The following is a 22584-nucleotide window of genomic DNA, read 5'->3' as shown; positions in this document are numbered from 1 at the left end:
CATGACAAAACAAAAAAAAAACATACATAAGGACAAAGACAGGAGCAATGTTCACCACTCAGCCTACCCTGGCCTAAAACTCCTGATTAAGCCTCAATGTCAACTGTTGGACAAAGGACCTCTTTAGTTTGACCTTGTTGTATGTTGGAACACCGTATCCTTCCTGAAGGCAGCAGCCTATATTCTACATACAAAACATGGCTAGTGTATGCAGTGATATTCCTTGCCAACCTTAGCATACTGTTATTATACATAGATGTATAGAGCCTCTGAAGTGGTTGTCCAACAATCTTTGAACAAATGTTCAGTTGCTGCAGCAGTTGTGACTTTAAGGCTACAGACAGACATCCATACCAGGTGGTACTACAGTACTGAAGAACACTCATAACAGAAGTGAGAAAAAAAAAAGAAGAATCTGTCTACTAGCACCAAAGGATCTCAGACGGCGAAGGAAATAGATTATTTGCTTTGTCTTCTTACCCACTGACTCAATGTGGTCTTTCCATGACAAAAGATGGTCTATTACTACTCCTAGGTACTGTATGTATACAAACATACCTGGTTGATCTGTTCACTATGAATAGTGATGAGGGATCTGTGTATCTCCAGTGGTGCACCAAAAACAATCTCTTCTGTCTTTTTTGTGTTCATGATAAGAGCATTGTTATCACCCCACTCCAACAGTATTCTTTCCAGTTATTTCATGATCACTGAAGTGAGAACTATGGGTCTATAATCCTTATGTTCTTTTGGAAATTTGATTTTGGGTAATGGTTTTATGTATATCTGTACAGTCCAGGCATGCTTTTAGTTGTTCTGTGCTTTCATTTGTCCTTGTCCTAACTACTTTCTTCTCCAGGTTTCCTCTCTTTAGTTTTGACTTATAAACTGGAGTCAAGCACACAACATTATGATCAGAGGTCAATATAGGCGGCCCAACCTTAGCAACATATGCATTTGAATGCATTGGATGCATGTCTATAGTACTGGCAATATATTAACAGTAGGCCTATATCTAAAGCAGGGGTCTTCAACAGGGGGTCCGGGACCCCTAGGGGGTCCTCAGAGTTGCTACAGGGGGTCCGCCAAATCTCTGTGTGATAGGATCATTGTTTTTTACATTAACCACTTGAACCCTCGCATCCCTATTCTAAGGACAACTTTAGCCAAAAATAGCAGATCTACAAGCTCACAACACCTCTCGCTGCGAGGAGTTGTGACCTTGCAGATCTGCTATTTTCGGCAAAGAGGGGGAAAAAGAGCAGACCAAGTACAGAGTGAAAGTATTGGTGGTTTAAGTGGTTAAATGTCTGAAAATACACATTAACATGAATCCAACATCTATGAAAAGCTTTAATCAGCAACACAACTGTATGTAATATATAGTGGGGGTCCCTGCTTCATCTCTCTCAGTTAGGGGGTCCCTGCTTCATAGCTCTCTCAGTTAGGGGGTCCCTGCTTCATCTCTCTCAGTTAGGGGGTCCCTGCTTCATAGCTCTCTCAGCTAGGGGGTCCCTGCTTCATAGCTCTCTCAGCTAGGGAGTCCCTGCTTCATAGCTCTCTCAGTTAGGGTTTCCCTGCTTCATAGCTCTCTCAGTTAGGGGGTCCCTGCTTCATAGCTCTCTCAGTTATGGGGTCCCTGCTTCATAGCTCTCTCAGCTAGGGGGTCCCTGCTTCATAGCTCTCTCAGCTAGGGAGTCCCTGCTTCATAGCTCTCTCAGTTAGGGTTTCCCTGCTTCATAGCTCTCTCAGTTAGGGGGTCCCTGCTTCATAGCTCTCTCAGTTATGGGGTCCCTGCTTCATAGCTCTCTCAGCTAGGGGGTCCTTGCTTCATCTCTCACTCAGTTAGGGGGTCCCTGCTTCATAGCTCTCTCAGTTAGGGGGTCCCTGCTTCATAGCTCTCTCAGTTAGGGGGTCCCTGCTTCATAGCTCACTCAGTTAGGGGGTCCCTGCTTCATCTCTCTCAGTTAGGGGGTCCCTGCTTCATAGCTCTCTCAGCTAGGGGGTCCCTGCTTCATAGCTCTCTCAGCTAGGGGGTCCCTGCTTCATAGCTCTCTCAGCTAGGGGGTCCCTGCTTCATCTCTCTCTCAGTTAGGGGGTCCCTGCTTCATCTCTCTCAGTTAGGGGGTCCCTGCTTCATAGCTCTCTCAGTTAGGGTTTCCCTGCTTCATCTCTCTCTCAGTTAGGGGGTCCCTGCTTCATAGCTCTCTCAGCTAGGGGGTCCCTGCTTCATAGCTCTCTCAGTTATGGGGTCCCTGCTTCATAGCTCTCTCAGCTAGGGGGTCCCTGCTTCATAGCTCTCTCAGTTAGGGTTTCCCTGCTTCATAGCTCTCTCAGTTAGGGGGTCCCTGCTTCATAGCTCTCTCAGTTAGGGGGTCCCTGCTTCATAGCTCTCTCAGTTAGGGTTTCCCTGCTTCATAGCTCTCTCAGTTAGGGTTTCCCTGCTTCAGAGCTCTCTCAGCTAGGGGGTCCCTGCTTCATAGCTCTCTCAGCTAGGGGGTCCTTGCTTCATCTCTCTCTCAGTTAGGGGGTCCCTGCTTCATAGCTCTCTCAGTTAGGGGGTCCCTGCTTCATCTCTCTCTCAGTTAGGGGGTCCCTGCTTCATAGCTCTCTCAGTTAGGGGGTCCCTGCTTCATAGCTCTCTCAGTTATGGGGTCCCTGCTTCATAGCTCTCTCAGCTAGGGGGTCCCTGCTTCATAGCTCTCTCAGTTAGGGTTTCCCTGCTTCATAGCTCTCTCAGTTAGGGGGTCCTTGCTTCATCTCTCTCTCAGTTAGGGGGTCCCTGCTTCATAGCTCTCTCAGTTAGGGGGTCCCTGCTTCATCTCTCTCTCAGTTAGGGGGTCCCTGCTTCATAGCTCTCTCAGCTAGGGGGTCCCTGCTTCATAGCTCTCTCAGTTATGGGGTCCCTGCTTCATAGCTCTCTCAGCTAGGGGGTCCCTGCTTCATAGCTCTCTCAGTTAGGGTTTCCCTGCTTCAGAGCTCTCTCAGCTAGGGGGTCCCTGCTTCATAGCTCTCTCAGCTAGGGGGTCCCTGCTTCATCTCTCTCTCAGTTAGGGGGTCCCTGCTTCATAGCTCTCTCAGTTAGGGGGTCCCTGCTTCATCTCTCTCTCTCAGTTAGGGGGTCCCTGCTTCATAGCTCTCTCAGCTAGGGGGTCCCTGCTTCATAGCTCTCTCAGTTATGGGGTCCCTGCTTCATAGCTCTCTCAGCTAGGGGGTCCCTGCTTCATAGCTCTCTCAGTTAGGGTTTCCCTGCTTCATAGCTCTCTCAGTTAGGGTTTCCCTGCTTCATAGCTCTCTCAGTTAGGGTTTCCCTGCTTCAGAGCTCTCTCAGCTAGGGGGTCCCTGCTTCATAGCTCTCTCAGCTAGGGGGTCCCTGCTTCATAGCTCTCTCAGCTAGGGGGTCCCTGCTTCATAGCTCTCTCAGCTAGGGGGTCCCTGCTTCATAGCTCTCTCAGTTAGGGGGTCCCTGCTTCATAGCTCTCTCAGTTAGGCCCTAACTGAGAGAGCTTCATAGCTCCCTCAGTTAGGGGGTCCCTGCTTCATAGCTCTCTCAGTTAGGGGGTCCCTGCTTCATCTCTCTAGGGTTCCCTGCTTCAGAGCTCTCTCAGCTAGGGGGTCCCTGCTTCATAGCTCTCTCAGCTAGGGGGTCCCTGCTTCATAGCTCTCTCAGCTAGGGGGTCCCTGCTTCATAGCTCTCTCAGCTAGGGGGTCCCTGCTTCATAGCTCTCTCAGCTAGGGGGTCCCTGCTTCATAGCTCTCTCAGTTAGGGGGTCCCTGCTTCATAGCTCTCTCAGTTAGGCCCTAACTGAGAGAGCTTCATAGCTCCCTCAGTTAGGGGGTCCCTGCTTCATAGCTCTCTCAGTTAGGGGGTCCCTGCTTCATCTCTCTCTCAGTTAGGGGGTCCCTGCTTCATAGCTCTCTCAACCAAGGGGTCCCTGCTTCATAGCTCTCTCAGCTAGGGGGTCCCTGCTTCATAGCTCTCTCAGCTAGGGGGTCCCTGCTTCATAGCTCTCTCAGTTAGGGGGTCCCTGCTTCATAGCTCTCTCAGTTAGGCCCTAACTGAGAGAGCTTCATAGCTCCCTCAATTAGGGGGTCCCTGCTTCATAGCTCTCTCAGTTAGGGGGTCCCTGCTTCATCTCTCTCTCAGTTAGGGGGTCCCTGCTTCATAGCTCTCTCAGCTAGGGGGTCCCTGCTTCATAGCTCTCTCAGTTAGGGGGTCCCTGCTTCATAGCTCTCTCAGTTAGGGGGTCCCTGCTTCATAGCTCTGTCAGTTAGGGGGTCCCTTCACTATATACAGTGTGTGTGTGTGTGTGTGTGTGTGTGTGTGTGTGTGTGTGTGTGTGTGTGTGTGTGTGTGTGTGTGTGTGTGTGTGTGTGTGTGTGTGTGTGTGTGTGTGTGTAATACATACATACATACATACATACATACATACATACATACATACATACATACATATATATATATATATATATATATATATATATATATATATATATATATATATATATATACGTTTTAACATAAATATTGCGAGTGAAATGGTTTAATTACCAATAATAAACCATTTTAATAATGAACACGATCAGAAATAACAGTTCCAGGCTCAGACAATAATTATATATATATATATATATATATATATATATATATATATATATATATATATATATATATATATATATATATATATATATATATGTGTGTGGTTGTAAACATAGTTCGTTTGCAGTTATATCCACCGTAATCACGAATACAATAGATGTAAAATACGTTTTAATATAAATATTGGGAGTGAAATGGTTTAATAACCAACTAAAACACGCACTTCCGGTATTGTAATGTTATAAATTTATATATCCACCGTAATCATACAAACGATCGTTGATACAATCAGTTTCAGCATTAATATTGAGAGAAATGTGTTTAATATATAGAAAAAACACGCACTTCCGGTCCCTCACACAGCAGCACTCACGTATCAACGCTCACGCACCAAGTCTCGTCTGCGTGGACGCAGCTGGGTGCTATTGGGAAACGCTGCCCGTGACAACAAGAAGTCTCGTATCATCCCCCGTCATCTCCAGCTGGCCGTCCGCAACGACGAGGAGCTCAACAGACTGCTGGGTGGAGTGACCATCGCTCAGGGCGGTGTGCTGCCCAACATCCAGGCTGTTCTGCTCCCCAAGAAGACCGAGAAAGCCGCCAAGAAATAAATCCCCTTCAGTCGACTGAATAATCCCACAAAGGCTCTTTTAAGAGCCACCCACTGTTTCTATATTAAGAGTTCCTCCTTATTAGCCATTTTTCTCCTGTTCACGCTCTTAATGCAATAGCAGTCAATTATTGAATTGTATTCTTTGTCATATCAGTCTTTCAGTATAATGACTACACAATGTACCTTTAGCTCCTGTTCAGACTTATTTTCTGCAACAGCAGTCAATCATTTAATTGCATCAACACTATACGTGAGTATATATACTGCTTATATTGTATGTTCTGTGTATACAACGCATCATGCTTATGAGGTAAGCTATATACCTGTGTAAACTACATGTATATTTGAGAGTAATACATAAGTATGTATTATAATATATAGGCCCACTCATTTGTAAATAGTTAATTGCCCACAATCACACCCGATGCTTTTATTTAAATGTTTTAACAGTTTATTGTTGTATCCATTTTGGGTGCTTATTTTGCACTGAGCAAATTAAATTCAAATTTGTCTTATCCATGTCACTTGAACCATGGGCTTGAAATTGTTTTTATATACCTTGCTGATGGGATCTGCACGAGGAGCATTACTGCCTTCTATCGTTCTTAGGACAACGCCACTAATAGCTCATTTATATGCGCTTCATACATGGGGATTGTGGTGTGCAGATTCACATGGCTCAGTTTCCGATCATAACTATTGCCAGGTTTCTCCTGATAATGTATACATTAAGGGACTCAAACCATTCATTCACATTGTTCTCACTGCAGATAAACTAAGGAACTTTCTTTAAATGAAGTTGTGGGTGGCTCTTAAAAGAGCCTTTGTGGGGTAAACAGGCTGTTATGTGGATGTTTACTTCTTCTTAGCGGCTGCCTTCTTGGGTTTCGCCGCCTTGGGCTTTGTTGCCTTCTTTGCTGGCGCTTTCTTTACGGCAGCGGGCTTCTTCACTTTCTTGGGGCTTTTGGTCGCCTTCTTGGGGCTCTTGGCTGCTGGTTTCTTTGCAGCTGCAGGCTTCTTTGCCTTCTTGGGAGATTTCTTAGCGACTGCGGGCTTCTTGGCTGCTGCCTTCTTGGGAGATTTCTTTGCAGCGGCGGGTTTCTTGGCTGCCGCCTTCTTGGGTTTGACTGCCTTCTTGGCGGGTTTCTTCGCCTTCTCCTCAGCCTTCTTGTTGAGCTTGAAGGATCCAGCAGCACCGGTACCCTTGGTCTGAAGCAGGGTGCCCTTTGCTACCAGCTTCTTCACAGCGGTCTTGACACGGATGTTATTCTTCACCACGTCGTAGCCGCCGGCAGTTAGAGCCTTCTTGAGCGCGGCCAGAGACACACCGCTCCTCTCCTTGGAAGAGCTCACAGCCTTGACGATGAGGTCCTGGACGCTTGGGCCGACCTTTGTGGGTTTGGCGGCGGCCTTCTTCTTTGCTGCTTTGGCCGGGGAGGCTACAGCTGGAGCTGGGGCGACTTCTGCCATTCTTTTCTGCCTCGTATTTCAGATGCACTGAACTAGGTCTGAGCAGACTGGTGGTGAAAGAGAAGGAGGGGGTGGAACTTAAAGGACATTTGAGAACCATGTAGACTCAACCCACTAGGTCAGTGCTCTGTGCGCTGCAGAATACTGAGACACTTGTGTTTTCTCTCCAACTAAAACCAAATAAAATACAGACTGAGAAATGTATTGAATTCAAATAACAAATGGAGCAGATAGCAGACAAGTTTCACTTCATAATTAAATCATGTGGAGCTTTTAATACTCCTGCGTTTTGTTTGGAGATGTTTAAAACCTCACTTATACTGCATTACATGAGGGGTAGTTTGCCAGCTTTCCGCTGTAATCTGTCTTTTAAAATAGTTTTAACATAGAACACACAGTTCCCTATTTGCTGCAGAGCAAGCTGAGATGTCTGGCTTTGGAATAAAAGTAAAACAGGTCGTCTGTAGCAAAGCGTTTTGTTTTAAATGTAAAACTTTTCAGTGTCTGCTAACACAGTGCTGCTGTTGGCCTGCACTGTGGCGAGGACACTTGTCATCTATCTGGCTCTGCTACGCTCTTGTTTTGTGAATAAACCTGACATGTTTCAGTTAATTTCACACTTATATTTATTATTTATATTAATTCAAGGATATCCACTTTTCCAATTTACAAAACATATGGCATACTGCTCTACACAATTTAAAATATACAAACAACACACCATTTACAAGTAACTTACTTAAAGGGATATTTCACTTTCAGAAAAACTTTTGGTGATTTTATCATCTACTCAAGCCTTTGTGAGCCCCCCAGACAAGTTTTTAAGTTGCTCCATTCAGTATTTAGACATTTGATTTTCATTTTATCAGACACGCCCCCTTCCTATACAAACCCATTGTAACTTCAAACTCCATTTTAACCATGTTAGATTCTTCAAAAACACCCGTCCTTGGTTCTGGTGACTCACCCTGCTCCCCTAATGCGTGAGGGGCCGTGTTTTCATTTATTTTATTTTTGTATTGTATTTTATTTTTTTCATTTAAAAAAAAAAATATTAAAAATAAATGAAAAAAAGTTATTGAAAAAACACGGCCCCCTTGCATATTAGGGGGGCGGTAGGAGACGGGTGAACCAAGGACGGGTGTTTTTGATGAAGCTAACATGTTAAAAATGGAGTTTGAAGTTACAATGAGTTTGTATAGGAAGGGGGCGTGTCCGATAAAATGAATATCTAATGTCTAAATATTGAATCAAGCAACTTAAAAACTGACTGCGGGGCTCACAAAAGCCTGAGTAGACGATACAATCACCAAAAGTGTTTTTTTAAGTGAAATATCCCTTTAAGCATGAAGTTAAATGTGTTCATGAACATTAGCTGGCCACACAGATATTAAATGAACTATATGGAAATTAATGCCATTTACCTTCAGTTGTGTTCAGCTGTCTGACTGCTAGCTCTCTGACATATACTAAATAGTAAGTTTGAAAGCTAGGTAATTTAGAATTAAAATGTATTTAGTAAAATTACGCAATTATCCCCATGCATCTTCCTTTTGACTCTGTATTGTTTATCTGTATGCCTACGACTGCTGAGTAAATTAACATCCAGCCGACATTGATAACCTGAAGTATTACTCTGGCATCAAAATAAACTTTAGTCAGGGTACCAAAAAAAGAAACCCAGTTAGTTAAATAGCTTTAGGAACACGAATTGAAATAAAATGCTACAGAAGTGGTCTATAGACAGTTATGAAGCAAGCATGTTATGAAGCACGATATTCAAAGTGCTTTTAATCCAAATAATTGGCTCATAATGAGTCAGAATCAACTCTTTTTCAAAAAGATGGGTGGCCCTTAAAAGGACCGTTATGTTTATTGTAGACTAGGCAGTTACTTAGAACTGGTGTACTTGGTCACAGCCTTGGTGCCCTCAGACACGGCGTGCTTGGCCAGCTCACCGGGGAGCAGCAGGCGGACGGCGGTCTGAATCTCCCTAGACGTGATTGTGCGGCGCTTATTGTAGTTGGCCAGTTTGGAGGCTTCACCGGCGATGCGCTCGAAGATGTCGTTAACAAAGGAGTTCATGATGCCCATGGCCTTGGAAGAGATACCGGTGTCAGGATGGACCTGCTTCAAGACCTTGTATACGTAGATGGCATAGCTCTCCTTCCTGGACTTTCTGCGCTTCTTGCCGCCCTTTGTAGCGGTCTTGGTAACGGCTTTCTTGGAGCCCTTCTTGGGCGCTGGCTTCGCAACTTCAGGCATTTTTTCACTCTCTTTTACAAGGGATCAAAGACGATGTGGTTGTAGACGGTGTTGCACCAGTATTTATACCAACCCCATGCAAATGTGGTGTGCTACTCCCACCACATGATTGGCTGATTCTGCCACAAGGAGGTGTCTTTGTTCAGTGATGGAAGAAGTACTCAAATGTTTTAATGTTTTAAGTAAAAGTATCAATACTGCAATGTAGAAAATAAATACTCTGTTACACAAGTACAAATCTGTTAGTACAAGTCCAGTATTAAAATGTTGATGAAAAGTACAACAGTTTTGGAATCAACATGTGCCTACTTAAAGTACCAAAAGTAAAAGTACCAATTCGTTTTCAAATGTGTAAAATGTATAAAAATCCCTTGAAATTAGCAAATCTACAAGCCCATAACTTCAGGTGTGTGTAAATGTAGACATTTAATCAGTATGAATCATAGATGTTTAAAAGCGTAGTATCAAATAAAGGCTATACCAGACTGAGATTGTTAACGCAAGACCTTTAGTACCCTGACCCCAATGGACATTGATTTCATTATTTGATTTAGCGCATTTGTATAGAACAATAACAAAGTTAAAATATATAAAGGAATAATAAAGACAAAAAGTCATTTTGGGGATGAACTATCCCTATTCCCTTTAAAACCAAGTAGATTTCATATGTATATATATATATTATAAGTGGTGAATTGTAGTAGACAGACGTTTGTGTTTGATCCACTTAGTGCTTGTGTTTGCAAAGTAATAAACTCTGTAGAGAAAGTGTGGGCGGCTCTTAAAAGAGCCTTTGGGTTGTTGGTCGAAGTCAGTCAGTCATTTATCCGCCGAAGCCGTACAGAGTGCGCCCCTGTCTCTTCAGAGCATAGACAACATCCATGGCGGTCACGGTCTTTCTCTTGGCGTGCTCGGTGTAGGTGACGGCGTCACGGATCACGTTCTCCAGGAATACCTTGAGGACACCACGGGTCTCCTCGTAGATCAGACCGGAGATACGCTTCACACCGCCACGGCGAGCCAGACGGCGGATAGCGGGCTTAGTGATACCCTGGATGTTATCTCGAAGCACCTTGCGATGACGCTTGGCGCCTCCTTTTCCAAGACCTTTTCCTCCCTTACCTCGTCCTGACATTTTGCTACTATCGGGATGTTGATGAATGAGAAGAGGCTGCTGAAGCTGAAGCCATGTTTATTTACTTGTGTTCTGAGGACGTATAGGAAGACAGGCAAGCTGAGCTGTGTGGGCGTGTCCAAAATATGCGTGCACAATCATGCGAGCGCGCGCGCGCGCGCAAACACACACACACACACACACACACACACACACACACACACACACACACGCTAGTCAACTCCTGTGCTTCATATCACGTTAATGCTGTTCATGTTTCCCCCTAATATCCTTGTCAATTCAAGACACTGTCTCCTTGTCCTTCTTATTGCTCCGTCTATTATTTCACAAGTATTGTGGTAAACATGCAGATCGCTGTAGTGTAACTCTGCCAACAGGTTATGGGCACAGAGTTGCCACATTTATTTTTGAGGTTAACAATAACACTAACAATAATAATAACACTAACATTAGCAATAATGTAAGCGACGTGGGTGTGGGTGCAGAATAGACTGAGTTCAACACGGTAATAGGTTCTTCTCAATAACTTTTACCAAAGTCTCTCAGCCAAACAGTACAGTCAAGACGTAAACATTGAATGAATGGCATTCCCCGGTCGCGCTCTCTCTCTCTCTTCTTCTCTCCTTCCCTCTCTAGTTTTTCCCCACAGCGCCCCCAGCGGAAAACTCTCATCACTGAACAGTGGTTATTTCTTATAACCTAACAATACTCCATGGCTGCATTTCACTCTTACAATAATAAACACAAATACAATACCTATTCCTTTCATTTTAAATGTAGCTACAGCAGTAAGAGAAGTATGCTGGTAATTGCGTTCCACGTTGCCAAGGCATTGAAGGCAACGCGCAACGATCATATGACTAGTGTTTCGTGACTCCTATAGAGACACACGGGCGGAAACGGAAGGCCTACAAATTCACGCCCACTTTTGAGACAGCGCTGCTACTCGGGGTCCGTTACAACGATGAACTGCAGCTCTCAATGCAATCTTTATGAGAGGCATTGTAAAATACCGTCATTTCATTGGTTAACTACTGAGGCTGTAGCGACTTTTTTGGTGTTCTAATAAAGTGTCCCATTTGTTTGATTTGTCCTTTTTAATGTCCCATATCTGTCATCTCGATATACTACCCACAATATACTATAATATACTCCATCAGTATGTCAAAACCGCTAGCATCGGAGATCTAGACTTTAAGTGGTCGCATGGTATATACGTCACGGACGCATCCCTTGAGGTTTTCAATACCCAGAAAACTGGCGAAAGTGGACGTTTTCAATATGTTTTGGTCATTATCTCTGGAACAGAAGGTCCAATCTGCTCAGTTCAAAGCTTGTTGGGTGCGTGACGTTGAGGACATTAAGCACGCAATGACACATTTTCGGGTTATTTGTTTTTTTTTAGGGGAGGCGAGATCTTAGTTGGGCAGGCGACCGCCTGTCCTGCCTCTACAGTGTACACCACTGGTCGGCACTCGGCGCTCGTAAAGACAGTGATGTCACTGAAATGCGACAACTTGTCTGTCTGCCGTCTACCCTCTGCTGTGTTAACATTATGGGTAACTCGTTAAAGTGGCAAATTAAATGTGAAACACATCAACTATTAAGAAAACAAGAAGATACGTTGACAAAGACACTCCATACATTTGGAAACATATTTTTATTTAAATCAATATCGTCTCCAGTTAATGCAGGATAATTTTAAAAGTAGGCTAATTCTCATATCCTCTCATAGGGAATGCATTGAGAGCTGCAGTTCGTCGTTCTAACGGACCTCGAGTAGCGGCGCTATCTCAAAAGTGGGCGTGAATTTGTAGGCCTTCCGTTTCCGCCCGTGTGTCTCTATAATTATTGGGAGTCAGTCACAGTGGTTATGTTGTTTGGGTGTAACCTGGAACCTGTCCTCCTCATGACGCAGTCTCTGTTATTATATAAGGCAAGGCTATAGCATAGCTACTCCTCTGCTGTTCTCTGACAAGTTAGAATGAATGTCAACATTTAGACAAATAGGCAGTGGTGTGTAAAGTAACTAAGTATGTACTCAAGTACTGTACTTAAGTACATGTTTTGGGGTATGTTTACTTTACTGGCGCATTTCCAATTTTCAATACTTTTACTTCTACTCCAATACATATCAGCAAAGATACTTTGTTTTACACCTCTACATTAGGCTACATGAAAACTTTGTTACTGTGTAGATTGTAAATATTATTACAAAACATCATGCATTAACCACTTCAGCCCTAGTCTTAAACCAGCAGGCCTATTTGAAAATAGCCGATCGACAAGCTTGTAGATCTGCTATTTTCAAACGATTTATACATTTTGAAAACATGCAATGGAAGATTTCTGCATAATGAGTACTTTTACTCTTGGTGCTTTACGTACATTTTGATGACAATACTGTTGTACTTTAACTCAAGTAAATTCTAAATAACTTGTACTTGTAACATTGTAGTATATGATACTTTTAAAACATATGAGTAGCCTACTTCTTCCACCGCTGCAAGACAAGTAGTAGCCCTGATCCAGAGCGTTAGCGAGTTCTCTCTGACACTCTGCCAGGCGCGCTGTTCTGCACATATAACAACAATTCCACTGCTGTGCGGGGTCTCCGACTCTCCGTCTTTAGTAATAATACAAAATAAACAAAACTATTTCGCTACTCACCAAAACAAAGACGGTTTTGTGTTGTTGAAAGTCTATTCTCCAGGGTGGGGAGCCTCTCAGGATCCCACCTTCTCTGTATAATACACTTTTTGGGCATAAAATAAAATATGTCTGGCAGACGAAAACATTGTTTTTATTCCACTGCGCCCTCTACAGATCTAGTCAATGGTAATTTATATGGACCAGCTCTGTAGAGGGCGCAGTGGAGTAAATACAATAATTTTCGTCTGTGAGAATAGCCAACCGCAGCGCGCCTGGCAGCGCGTTAGAGAGAACTCACTAACGCTCTGGACCCTTATTGTTAACTCTGTCTGGACCAGGGTTATGTGAACGTGGCATGAGCACAGATCTATTGTCAATCACATCCTGTATAACGAGGCGAGGCGTAAGAGCGGATGGAGAAATCTGGACAGAGAGTTATGGTTGTCGTCTCTTTGGGTTGAATAGCTACTTTTTTTTCTAGCATTCTAACTGGATATGTAAAAGATTTGTTACACTGTTATGTTTTACCTGGTATCTGGAAACAGCGCAATCAATCACATCACCATAAGATATGTATGTTATCAACAGCACTGTCAGGTGAGCCTTTTTGTCTCACCTATGTAAGAACCACATTGGATTGGACCACATCGGAAATAAGTGTTTCATTACACTTTATGTGTAGCCTATGTCCTGCATTGAAGTTATATTGTGTTGGAACCTGTAGGCTATTTGTTCTACCAAAATCAAATGAAATCAAATGAAATCAAATCAAATCAAATGCAATCAAATCAATAAAGGACTGCCTAAATTAGCATATAGAGTAGAGTGAGAGTATACTTACTTTGTTTTACTGTTACATGTAATACATTCATTCCACTTGTTCTTTTTTATTTATTTATTTTTTTACTTCAATCAACCAATGCACGTTCTATCTATTATTCTCTCAGACTTAAGCCAGAGCAGGATGACAGACTGATATTTGCTTGGGCTCTGTCATCTGACTCCGTTTTTCCACAAATCAAAAGCATCCAGTCCTATGTACCCAGGGGGGAGGTTGTGTATGGAAAAGCCTGGCGGTGATGCAACCATCCCATCCTCTAATTTTATGAGGAGCCAAGGCAGGGCGTTCCCGAAATACCCTTCTCAATGGATCACTTCTCAACTTCACCTCTCTTTACCCCCCCGCCACCCCTTAGTGGCCCATCTGCTATTGCAATGTGCTGTTATAAAGCTTACTGACATACAGCCAATCATAAATAGGTTTACTGGTGGTGGGTTACATATGCCTGCATTTAAAGTAAATATAGACACATTTATAAATGAAAATGAATGAATTATATCTGAGAGAGGGTTGCCCATGGTGTCCTTAATGTTCAACACACATGCAGACTCCATCTGACTCTAGAAAGGCATTATACAAATTTAACTATACCATATTATTGCATAATACGCAGAGAGAGAGAGAGAGGGGGGGGGGGGTAAAGTACCCGGTGCTGTACCATTCATCAATTTTATTGCGTTACAGTTACAATTATTTTCCTGCCCCATTATTTTCCATTTTGACTTGATCAAATTGGTATCCTGACCTGAAACCGCAGAGGTTGTGGGTTCAAATTCACCGTGGTGCATCCAGCTTTGTCGAGCGTCGATACGAACACAATTGGCCCGTTTTCGGCGGAGGGAACCCGGGCGGGAGAGGGTGTCTCTGCATGTATTCCTACGGGCTGGGGGCGGAAACTGTCAGCAGGGGCGTTGGGCGGGAGGAGGCTCTACGTCCGACTAAATTTGGGTAAAAAGCAAAACAAAAACAAAAGTATTCAATCAATCAATGCTCGGTGCATTGTTAACCTGGTATAGTATAGTGTCATATCTACACAATATTATTTAGATAGCATGTTGTTTAGACAGATGCTAGGTTCATTGTTTACCTGGTATCCTACAGTTTCTTTGAGGCACTACATTGTTCTCTCTCTGCTATCTGTCATCAGGTGTGATGAAGGAGGAGATGTTGGGCCTGAACATGAAGGAAAGCCTCAGCAAACTGACTGAACACCCGAGCCCCAAGCTGTCATCACAGGCCTCCTCTGTGCTGGCCATGCTCCAATGACACCAGCTAGATCTAGAAGTGACGCACCTCACTGACACACTTCACTGCAAAAAGAACAACTAAACGTACCAAGTGATTTTCATCTTTTATTCGCATTCACCGTTTTGAGGCATCTTAGATCAAGTTATCTTCCTGCCACTAGGTAGACCGTTTTGCTTGTTTCAAGACCTCTTACTTTACTTTATTTGTTTATCTGGGAGGGACAGCACGGCATACAGAAACAATACGTACAGTTGAGTTGAGGATGCGGTGTCAATATGTGGAAAGAATGCTTTCCATCCGTAGTCCCTTTTGCTTCTTTTGTGATCAATTTGCGGTCATATTTTCTTAAAAAAGGAAAAAACACTGCATAATAAATGTTCTGCTTTTTTCACTATTTTTTGCAGAGCACCGTTTGCGTGCTGAAGTATAAAATAACACTGGTTATCAGAACGAGATTATTGAACGTGATTATTCGAAAAAGTAATTGATAGAATAATTGCTACAGAAATAATTGTTAGTTGGAGCCCTAGTTGGAGCGTGTGTGGAGGGTGGACGGACGATGGGTGTCACAAACATAACATGCCCATATATGGAGACTGTTCTAGCGGCACAGACAGTTATACAAATCTCACTGGAGTCACTGATGATGTCACACTCTGTGATATCACAAGCTCACAGTTACCATATGGAGACTGTAATGACGAGTGATGCGCGGAGTGGAATGTCAGTCGGATCAGCGGTTCTCCAAATAATATTGATAAACATGCAAATCCCCATGTATGGAGTACGCTTATGTCAAAGACTGGCCTGGACTCCATATTTGGGCATGCCTCACACATAACTCCTTATATGAGCATAAAAGGGATACAGACAGATAGATACAGAATCGCCATAAAAGGGACACAGTCAAACAGACGGGTATAGCGGGTACTCTGACAACAGATACAAAGGGTCCACATAACCGGGTGGAACATGCATTGATTGCCAACTTTGCATCTTTCCCGACTAGGGTGAGCCTCGAGTACGTATGGTAAATTATAAAATCACTTGCTACGCTTGGTTAGTTTTTGCAGTGCTCTGCCCGTGGGCTCGCTGTCACACAAACACATTTTAACTCTAGAATCATCCCATCTACTTGTATGTATTTTAGCCTGGAGATACTTTTTTGGGGGAACTGGAATCAGATCCAGTTCATCCATAGACTCTGGACTGCGTCCACTGACTCATCTACAGTACCAGCATCAAACCAGTTTTTAGACTGAACTGTTCAGCATTACCATCATGGCAGAATGGAGCCCATGAAGAGAGGGCTGTTCGTAACATTCTGCTCCACACAAAACGTATTGCAACGATACTGTATGCCACTGGTTCTCAAAGTAGGGTCCCGAGGACACACCTGTACAAATGGAATGGTAGTCGTGTAAATTGGGGGTCCCAGAAATTAAAACATTGTATCCAATGGGCATCCTAATGCATAACTATTCTGGAATCCTAATCTATACTGTACAATTCTCTGTGCTTATTTAACTCAGAGAGTGTACACTCTCAGAGTTACCGACCTGTAAGGGATCTATTTGGTCCACGGGCCGGACCTTGAGAACCACTGCTGTATGCCAATAAACAATTTCAAGTTCTGCATCTGACAATTGTGTTAACCTAGAGAAGCACAAGGCGAATAAGCCACATGCTGTACATGCACATTATGTTAAACTGCTGGGCTATCATCAAACATTTCTATATGTGTACAACAATATATACAAACTATGTGTATAATAGCAGCTCTATACAAAGCAATTCTGTGTCAATTTCAGTGTTTCCCAAACGTTTTAGCTCGGGACCCAAAAGAGACATTTTTTGTGTGTGTCTCCCCGTGACCCGAACGTACCAAAATACATTATGAATTAATCACTTATAGGCCCCATTTGAAAACAAAAACAATACAAAACAAACAGTTGAAACTAGACAATCTAGACAACTAGCTCACAACGCTTCGCGATGAGAGCTTGTACAGTAGATTGGCTATTTTCACTATTTTATAATAAAGATAAAATAAAATGTCTGTAAAATTTGAAATTTATTTCTTTATTTTTTTCTTAAAATATTTACATCTTCCCCAGATTGTATTGTCTTTTTTGTCATTTGTGATAATCTGTTATGGAAAATATTTGGGGTTTTATTTCTTTTTGGAAGACAAACAAATAAAACCCAAACAGGATATTTACTTGGGACCAATTAAAACAATAGGTCCACGACCCCAAAATGGGTCCCGACCCAATGTTTGGGAAACACTGCGCTAAGCCACAAGGACAAGTGTGTGTTGTAAAGAGAGGTGTTGGCGTGTGCATCTTAGAGAGAGTATTATTTGGTCTAATAAATCAGCAATATCTCTGTTATGGTTCAGTGTTATGTCTGTCTTGACTCATGTATGAAGTCTAGATTTTGTGAATAAATCTTAAGTATTTGTTAATTATTCATGAGGGTGAATTTAAACGATGTCCAGAGCATTGTTCTTGAATGAGCATAACATTAATTAAACAATGTCTTCCCCCCAAAACAACTCTCTGACTGAATGCATATTTCTCATTCTTATTTATTATTATTAATGTTCATTGTTTAAGATGGATTAACCATTTCTGTCTGCTCTGTGTCTCAGAGGACTGTGAACAGTCATTATAGACCACTGTGTGTCGTCTGATGCTGCCTTGTCTGTAGCGACACCAAAGGTGGGCAGTATACAGTGGTGTACAAAAGGATCTAAAGAGAGAGGTCTTCACAAGTACCGAGCACATGCTAAATTTGTAACACCGCATGTTCACTTGGGCATACAGCTTCCGCCGCTGCCTATAGATGTCCTTGTCATCTGAAAGGTCATTGGAGATAATATGGCCCAAATAAGTAATCTTACTGCACACACTAAGGGCAGTGCCAGCCAGATAGAAGTCAGGAAACAAACAAAGGGGGCTTTGAGGAGTACAAGATGATGCTGTAAGTCATCCTATAAGTACTAAGTCAGTTGGGGTCATTAACTGGACAGTATCTCCGATCAAGTATAGTGCATAGGGTGACAAGCATTGATTTGATCAGTATAGTTCACAGAAACTGGTGTACAGGTAAAATGGGCCAATTTTGTCTGCAAGACACTTGCTTTGGAATTTCCAGATCACGTTCTTTTCAATGGAAGTTCAAATGTACGAAAAACATAACATTTTCCAAAATAATGAATGCAATGCTTTAAAAGTATTAGCATCATTTTAATATTGAAACATGCCAAAGATGACCTTAAGAGAAAATTGTTAACATTTCCTTCCCCATTTCTCCCCTGCCATTTCCTCTTAGCCTGGCGTAGCTAGACTATATAAATCCCAGGGTGCAATTTTTTTTTGCACTCGCAGATTCGTCTGGTCCCAGGCTAATTTCCTCTCACTGTCGCAAGTAACCCCCTCCTAATAAATATTGACCTACGTTACATTTTTCAGCCATAAATGACTGTCAAGACAATGTATGTTTTGGTTCTTCAAATTCAAAATAACATTGAGTAGTGCCATTGAACATGGGGATCTGTCTTTATAGATATTAGATATCATCCCTTTGGTCCACTTCTACATCATCAAAATAATCTCTGTGTAGTAAATGGGAAAGGTCAAATTACAAGAGTATTAATGCTTCATAGATTAAATACATACATTTATTTATTTATGTTTATGTCTAAAAGTCTGAAAGAAATATAAGGCCCAGAGCATTGTAAATGGATAATAACTAATGTTGGAAATACATAATTGCATCAGTGTCTTGAATTGACATATTGGGGGGAAACATGAACAGCATTAACGTGATATGAAGTAGAGGAGTTGACTAGCAATATTGGGCGCGCGCGTGTGTGTGAGCGCGCGCGCAAGTGCATGTTTGTGGACGCGCGCCCACTTTTTGGGCACGCCCACACAGCGCTGTCTGCCTGTCTTCCTATACGTCCTCAGAACACAAATAAATAGGCATGGCTTCAGCACATCACAGCTACTTCATTTGATACTTCAACTGCAAGAAAATGTCAGGTCGAGGCAAGGGAGGAAAAGGTCTTGGAAAAGGAGGCGCTAAGCGCCACCGTAAGGTTCTTCGTGATAACATCCAGGGTATCACAAAGCCCGCTATCCGCCGTCTGGCTCGCCGTGGTGGTGTGAAGCGTATCTCCGGTCTGATCTACGAGGAGACCCGTGGGGTCCTCAAGGTTTTCCTGGAGAACGTGATCCGTGACGCCGTCACCTACACCGAGCACGCCAAGAGAAAGACCGTGACCGCCATGGATGTTGTCTATGCTCTGAAGAGACAGGGACGCACTCTGTACGGCTTCGGCGGATAAATTACTGACTGACTTATACCAACAACCCAAAGGCTCTTTTAAGAGCCGCCCACACTTTCCATACAGAGTTTATTTCTTTCCATTCATGAGCAGTAGATCAAACAAACTTCTGCCTACTTCAATTCCCTGCTTAAATATAGTCTCTATATTATCATACGATAAAGGAATTATTTTTGAAAGGATGGTTCTTTGGCTTAATGCCTCATCCTGGCACTTTTACCTTCTATACTTTGTTAAGGATTTTTATACAAGTACTGCTCAAATCAAACCAAACGATGAAGTTAATCATGTATTTAATCAAGATAAAAGCAGACTGGCTTATTTAATAGATGATGTGTTCTGCATTGGTAGACATTGTGTTAAAATTGGAATTTTAAATGGGAGCGTTATATATCATAATTATTCCATTAAATCATACATGTATACCCTGAATGTGGACCCATGTCACTCTGTCCCTCTCATTTTTAGAGGGACAATAGAGCATGTAGGCGGGAAAACATTTAGCAGAAACAAAGACAGTGGTGTAAAGTAACTAGGTACATATATGTACTCAAGTACATTTTTTAGGTATTACTATTTTTACTGGAGTATTTCCAATTTAAATACAAGCTCACAAAACATACTCAAAACATTTGAGTACTTCTTCCATCACTGAACACTGTGAATCTGCACATCACAATCCCTATGTATGAAGCGCATATAAATGAGCCATTCGTGGCGTTGTCCTAACAACGACAGAAGGCTCCTCGTGCAAATCACATCAGTAAGTTATATAAAAACATTTTCAATCGCGTGGAATTTAATTTACTTTTAAAGTACACAGTGCAAAAAAGCACCCAAAATGGATAAAATGTAATGTGTAAACATTAAACACCTAAAAGGACTAGACAAACACAAAAATAAACTGTTAAAACCTTTAAAAGCATCGGGTATGTTCTGATGTTTAGATCTGTCCATGCAATAGGTGATGGTGGGCAAATTAGCTATTTATTAATGAGTAAGGCTATATATTATGATATATTTATTACATGCAAATGTATGAAGTTATGCACATATATTATATATATATATATATATATAGTAAACTTATATTGTGTTAATGCAATTCAATTATTGACTGCTGTGACAGACAAGTCTGAACGGTACCTACTTTATGTACATACGCATAAGTGCATTGTAAATGCTGCAATTGATAGACTGATATGACAAAGAACACAATTAACTGCTATTGCAGAAAATGTGTGAACAGGAGAAATATGGCTAATAAGAAGGAACTCTTAATATAGAAACAGTGGGTGGCTCTTAAAAGAGCCTTTGTGGGGTTTGTTCAGTCGTATGAAGGGGATTTATTTCTTGGCGGCTTTCTCAGTCTTCTTAGGGAGCAGAACAGCCTGGATGTTGGGCAGCACACCGCCCTGAGCGATGGTCACTCCACCCAGCAGTCTGTTGAGCTCCTCGTCGTTGCGGACGGCCAGCTGGAGATGACGGGGGATGATACGAGACTTCTTGTTGTCACGGGCAGCGTTTCCAGCCAGCTCCAGGATCTCAGCTGTCAGATACTCGAGAACAGCTGCCAAATAGACCGGGGCGCCGGCACCGACACGCTGGGCATAGTTGCCTTTACGCAGCAGCCTGTGGACACGACCCACGGGGAACTGGAGCCCGGCACGAGATGAGCGGGTCTTAGCCTTCGCTCTGGACTTTCCTCCGGTCTTACCTCTTCCACTCATAATTATTCTTTATTTCTAGCGTCAAGTTACTAAGAAATGTGCTGGAGTGCAGAGACACGAAGCTTTTTATATCTTCAACTTACTACTGTCTGTGAGCGCCCCACCAATCATAAATATGAATGAGAGCGCGGGGTGAGTGTGTATGAGTTCCCCTCCAATCACTACTAGTGGCGTGAACGGTTCCTCCCAGAGAAGGAGGTTCCTGACCAGAGACCAATCAGAGGATGACGGCGTCTCAGAGCCGCTGAAATAAAAGCTGCAGTTTGCGCTCTTTCTAGTACAACTCTCTTCTACAATTTGCAGAAAGGGACAATGGCAAGAACCAAGCAGACCGCTCGTAAGTCCACCGGTGGCAAAGCCCCCAGGAAGCAGCTCGCCACCAAGGCAGCTCGTAAGAGCGCGCCAGCAACCGGTGGAGTGAAGAAGCCTCACCGTTACCGTCCTGGTACAGTGGCTCTGAGGGAAATCCGTCGTTACCAGAAGTCTACCGAGCTGCTGATCCGTAAGCTGCCCTTCCAGCGCCTGGTGAGGGAGATCGCCCAGGACTTCAAAACCGATCTGCGCTTCCAGAGCTCCGCTGTCATGGCTCTGCAGGAGTCTGCCGAGGCTTATCTGGTCGGTCTGTTTGAAGACACCAACCTGTGCGCCATCCACGCAAAGAGGGTGACCATCATGCCCAAAGACATCCAGCTGGCCCGTCGTATCCGTGGAGAACGTGCTTAAACTCATAGATAACAGAAAAACTCACAAAACGGCTCTTTTAAGAGCCACCCACCTTTTAACTTTAAAGATTTCCTTTATGAAAACCTTAAGTCATACCATAACGTTATAACTGAAATTATAGCAGTGAAAATATAGGCATTAGTATATAAATTCGTATATACCAGGGTCATTTATACCAGGGTGCTGGTATACAAAAAAAAATGAATATAAATATGTAATGACCACAATGGTCTGGGCTATTTAAACAGTGACAGGGGTGTGCCCTCCATCTCTAGCCCGTGGTAAAAAAAATAAAACTATTGATTGATAAAGGAATATAGAGCCCTCTAAATACCTTGTTTCCCCTGGTTCTGCTGACTAGTCTATATATTTATTGTATATGCTAACGGTTATTGCATAACCAGGGTGGAGCATGATGCATTCCCAACTTGCATTGTTCCCGAGTAGTGAATGGCTTTTTCCTAGTCGGCATCTAAAGTTAAATAAAAAGAACAATTTCTAACTGGTCCTAGAAAAGTCATCTAAGCCCAACACCAGAAATGACCCCTTCCCAACTGTTTGCTGTGCATGTACGTTTATTGTTGATGATGTATTGTAAAACAAGCCCCTATGGCTTTTTGTGTTTTCCTTTTAGCATCATTGTAAAATTGTACCACTGTACTATGTTCAAACTGTTAATAAAGTAAGTATTCAATCAATCAAAATCAGACGATGTGTCAAATTAAATATACGAGTAATACATATTTGCTCCCAGGTAGCTTTATACCAAAGAAAGTAACTTGATATATTTACTGAACAGTTCTGTCCCCTGCTGCTATAAAGGTATAGGCCCAATTGATATGGGGATGGACATATTTGCTATGGCAGTCCCACTGTTTTCATAAAGCACGCAATGATGAATTAATCATAAAACGGGATGTAGCAGAATACATTGCATCATGACGTTTTAC

The 22584-nt window shown here is 42.7% G+C and overlaps 6 protein-coding genes across 8 annotated transcripts in view; 2 read left to right on the top strand and 4 right to left on the bottom strand.

Moving 5' to 3' along the window:
• Positions 1-6071: 6071 nt before the first annotated feature.
• The window catches only part of LOC311058361 (histone H1-like), a gene marked incomplete at both ends in the record, with an annotated part of 35776 nt that continues 19263 nt past the window's right edge, over positions 6072-22584 (bottom strand). The window contains one exon of one of the 3 annotated variants that reach the window (XM_084075791.1): positions 6072-6188. In XM_084075791.1, the coding sequence (XP_083931917.1) occupies positions 6072-6188 (117 nt within the window). Of the gene's footprint in view, positions 6240-22584 lie in introns of all 3 variants that reach the window. The other 2 variants (XM_084075790.1, XM_084075792.1) reach the window with 2 other exon arrangements.
• Positions 8577-8951, bottom strand: LOC311058401 (histone H2B-like; the record flags this gene model as incomplete). Its single annotated transcript, XM_084075838.1, has 1 exon — positions 8577-8951. One exon carries the CDS (start codon positions 8949-8951, stop codon positions 8577-8579), a length of 375 nt encoding a protein of 124 aa, XP_083931964.1.
• On the bottom strand, positions 9775-10086 carry LOC311058418 (histone H4; the record flags this gene model as incomplete). The annotated part of the gene is made up of 1 exon (XM_084075855.1): positions 9775-10086. One exon carries the CDS (start codon positions 10084-10086, stop codon positions 9775-9777), a length of 312 nt encoding a protein of 103 aa, XP_083931981.1.
• LOC311058409 (histone H4) lies at positions 18870-19181 on the top strand (the record flags this gene model as incomplete). The annotated part of the gene is made up of 1 exon (XM_084075846.1): positions 18870-19181. The coding sequence occupies one exon, from the start codon at positions 18870-18872 to the stop codon at positions 19179-19181; it is 312 nt and encodes a 103-aa protein (XP_083931972.1).
• LOC311058385 (histone H2A-like) lies at positions 20528-20911 on the bottom strand (the record flags this gene model as incomplete). The annotated part of the gene is made up of 1 exon (XM_084075822.1): positions 20528-20911. The coding sequence occupies one exon, from the start codon at positions 20909-20911 to the stop codon at positions 20528-20530; it is 384 nt and encodes a 127-aa protein (XP_083931948.1).
• On the top strand, positions 21224-21634 carry LOC311058378 (histone H3.2; the record flags this gene model as incomplete). The annotated part of the gene is made up of 1 exon (XM_084075815.1): positions 21224-21634. One exon carries the CDS (start codon positions 21224-21226, stop codon positions 21632-21634), a length of 411 nt encoding a protein of 136 aa, XP_083931941.1.

This window comes from Gymnoscopelus microlampas, assembly GCF_963454915.1.
Source record: "Gymnoscopelus microlampas genome assembly, chromosome: 13".
Lineage (NCBI taxonomy): Eukaryota > Metazoa > Chordata > Actinopteri > Myctophiformes > Myctophidae > Gymnoscopelus > Gymnoscopelus microlampas.
The sequence above is the reverse complement of the archived record's forward strand: the minus strand, read 5'-3'. Positions and strand labels throughout refer to the sequence as shown.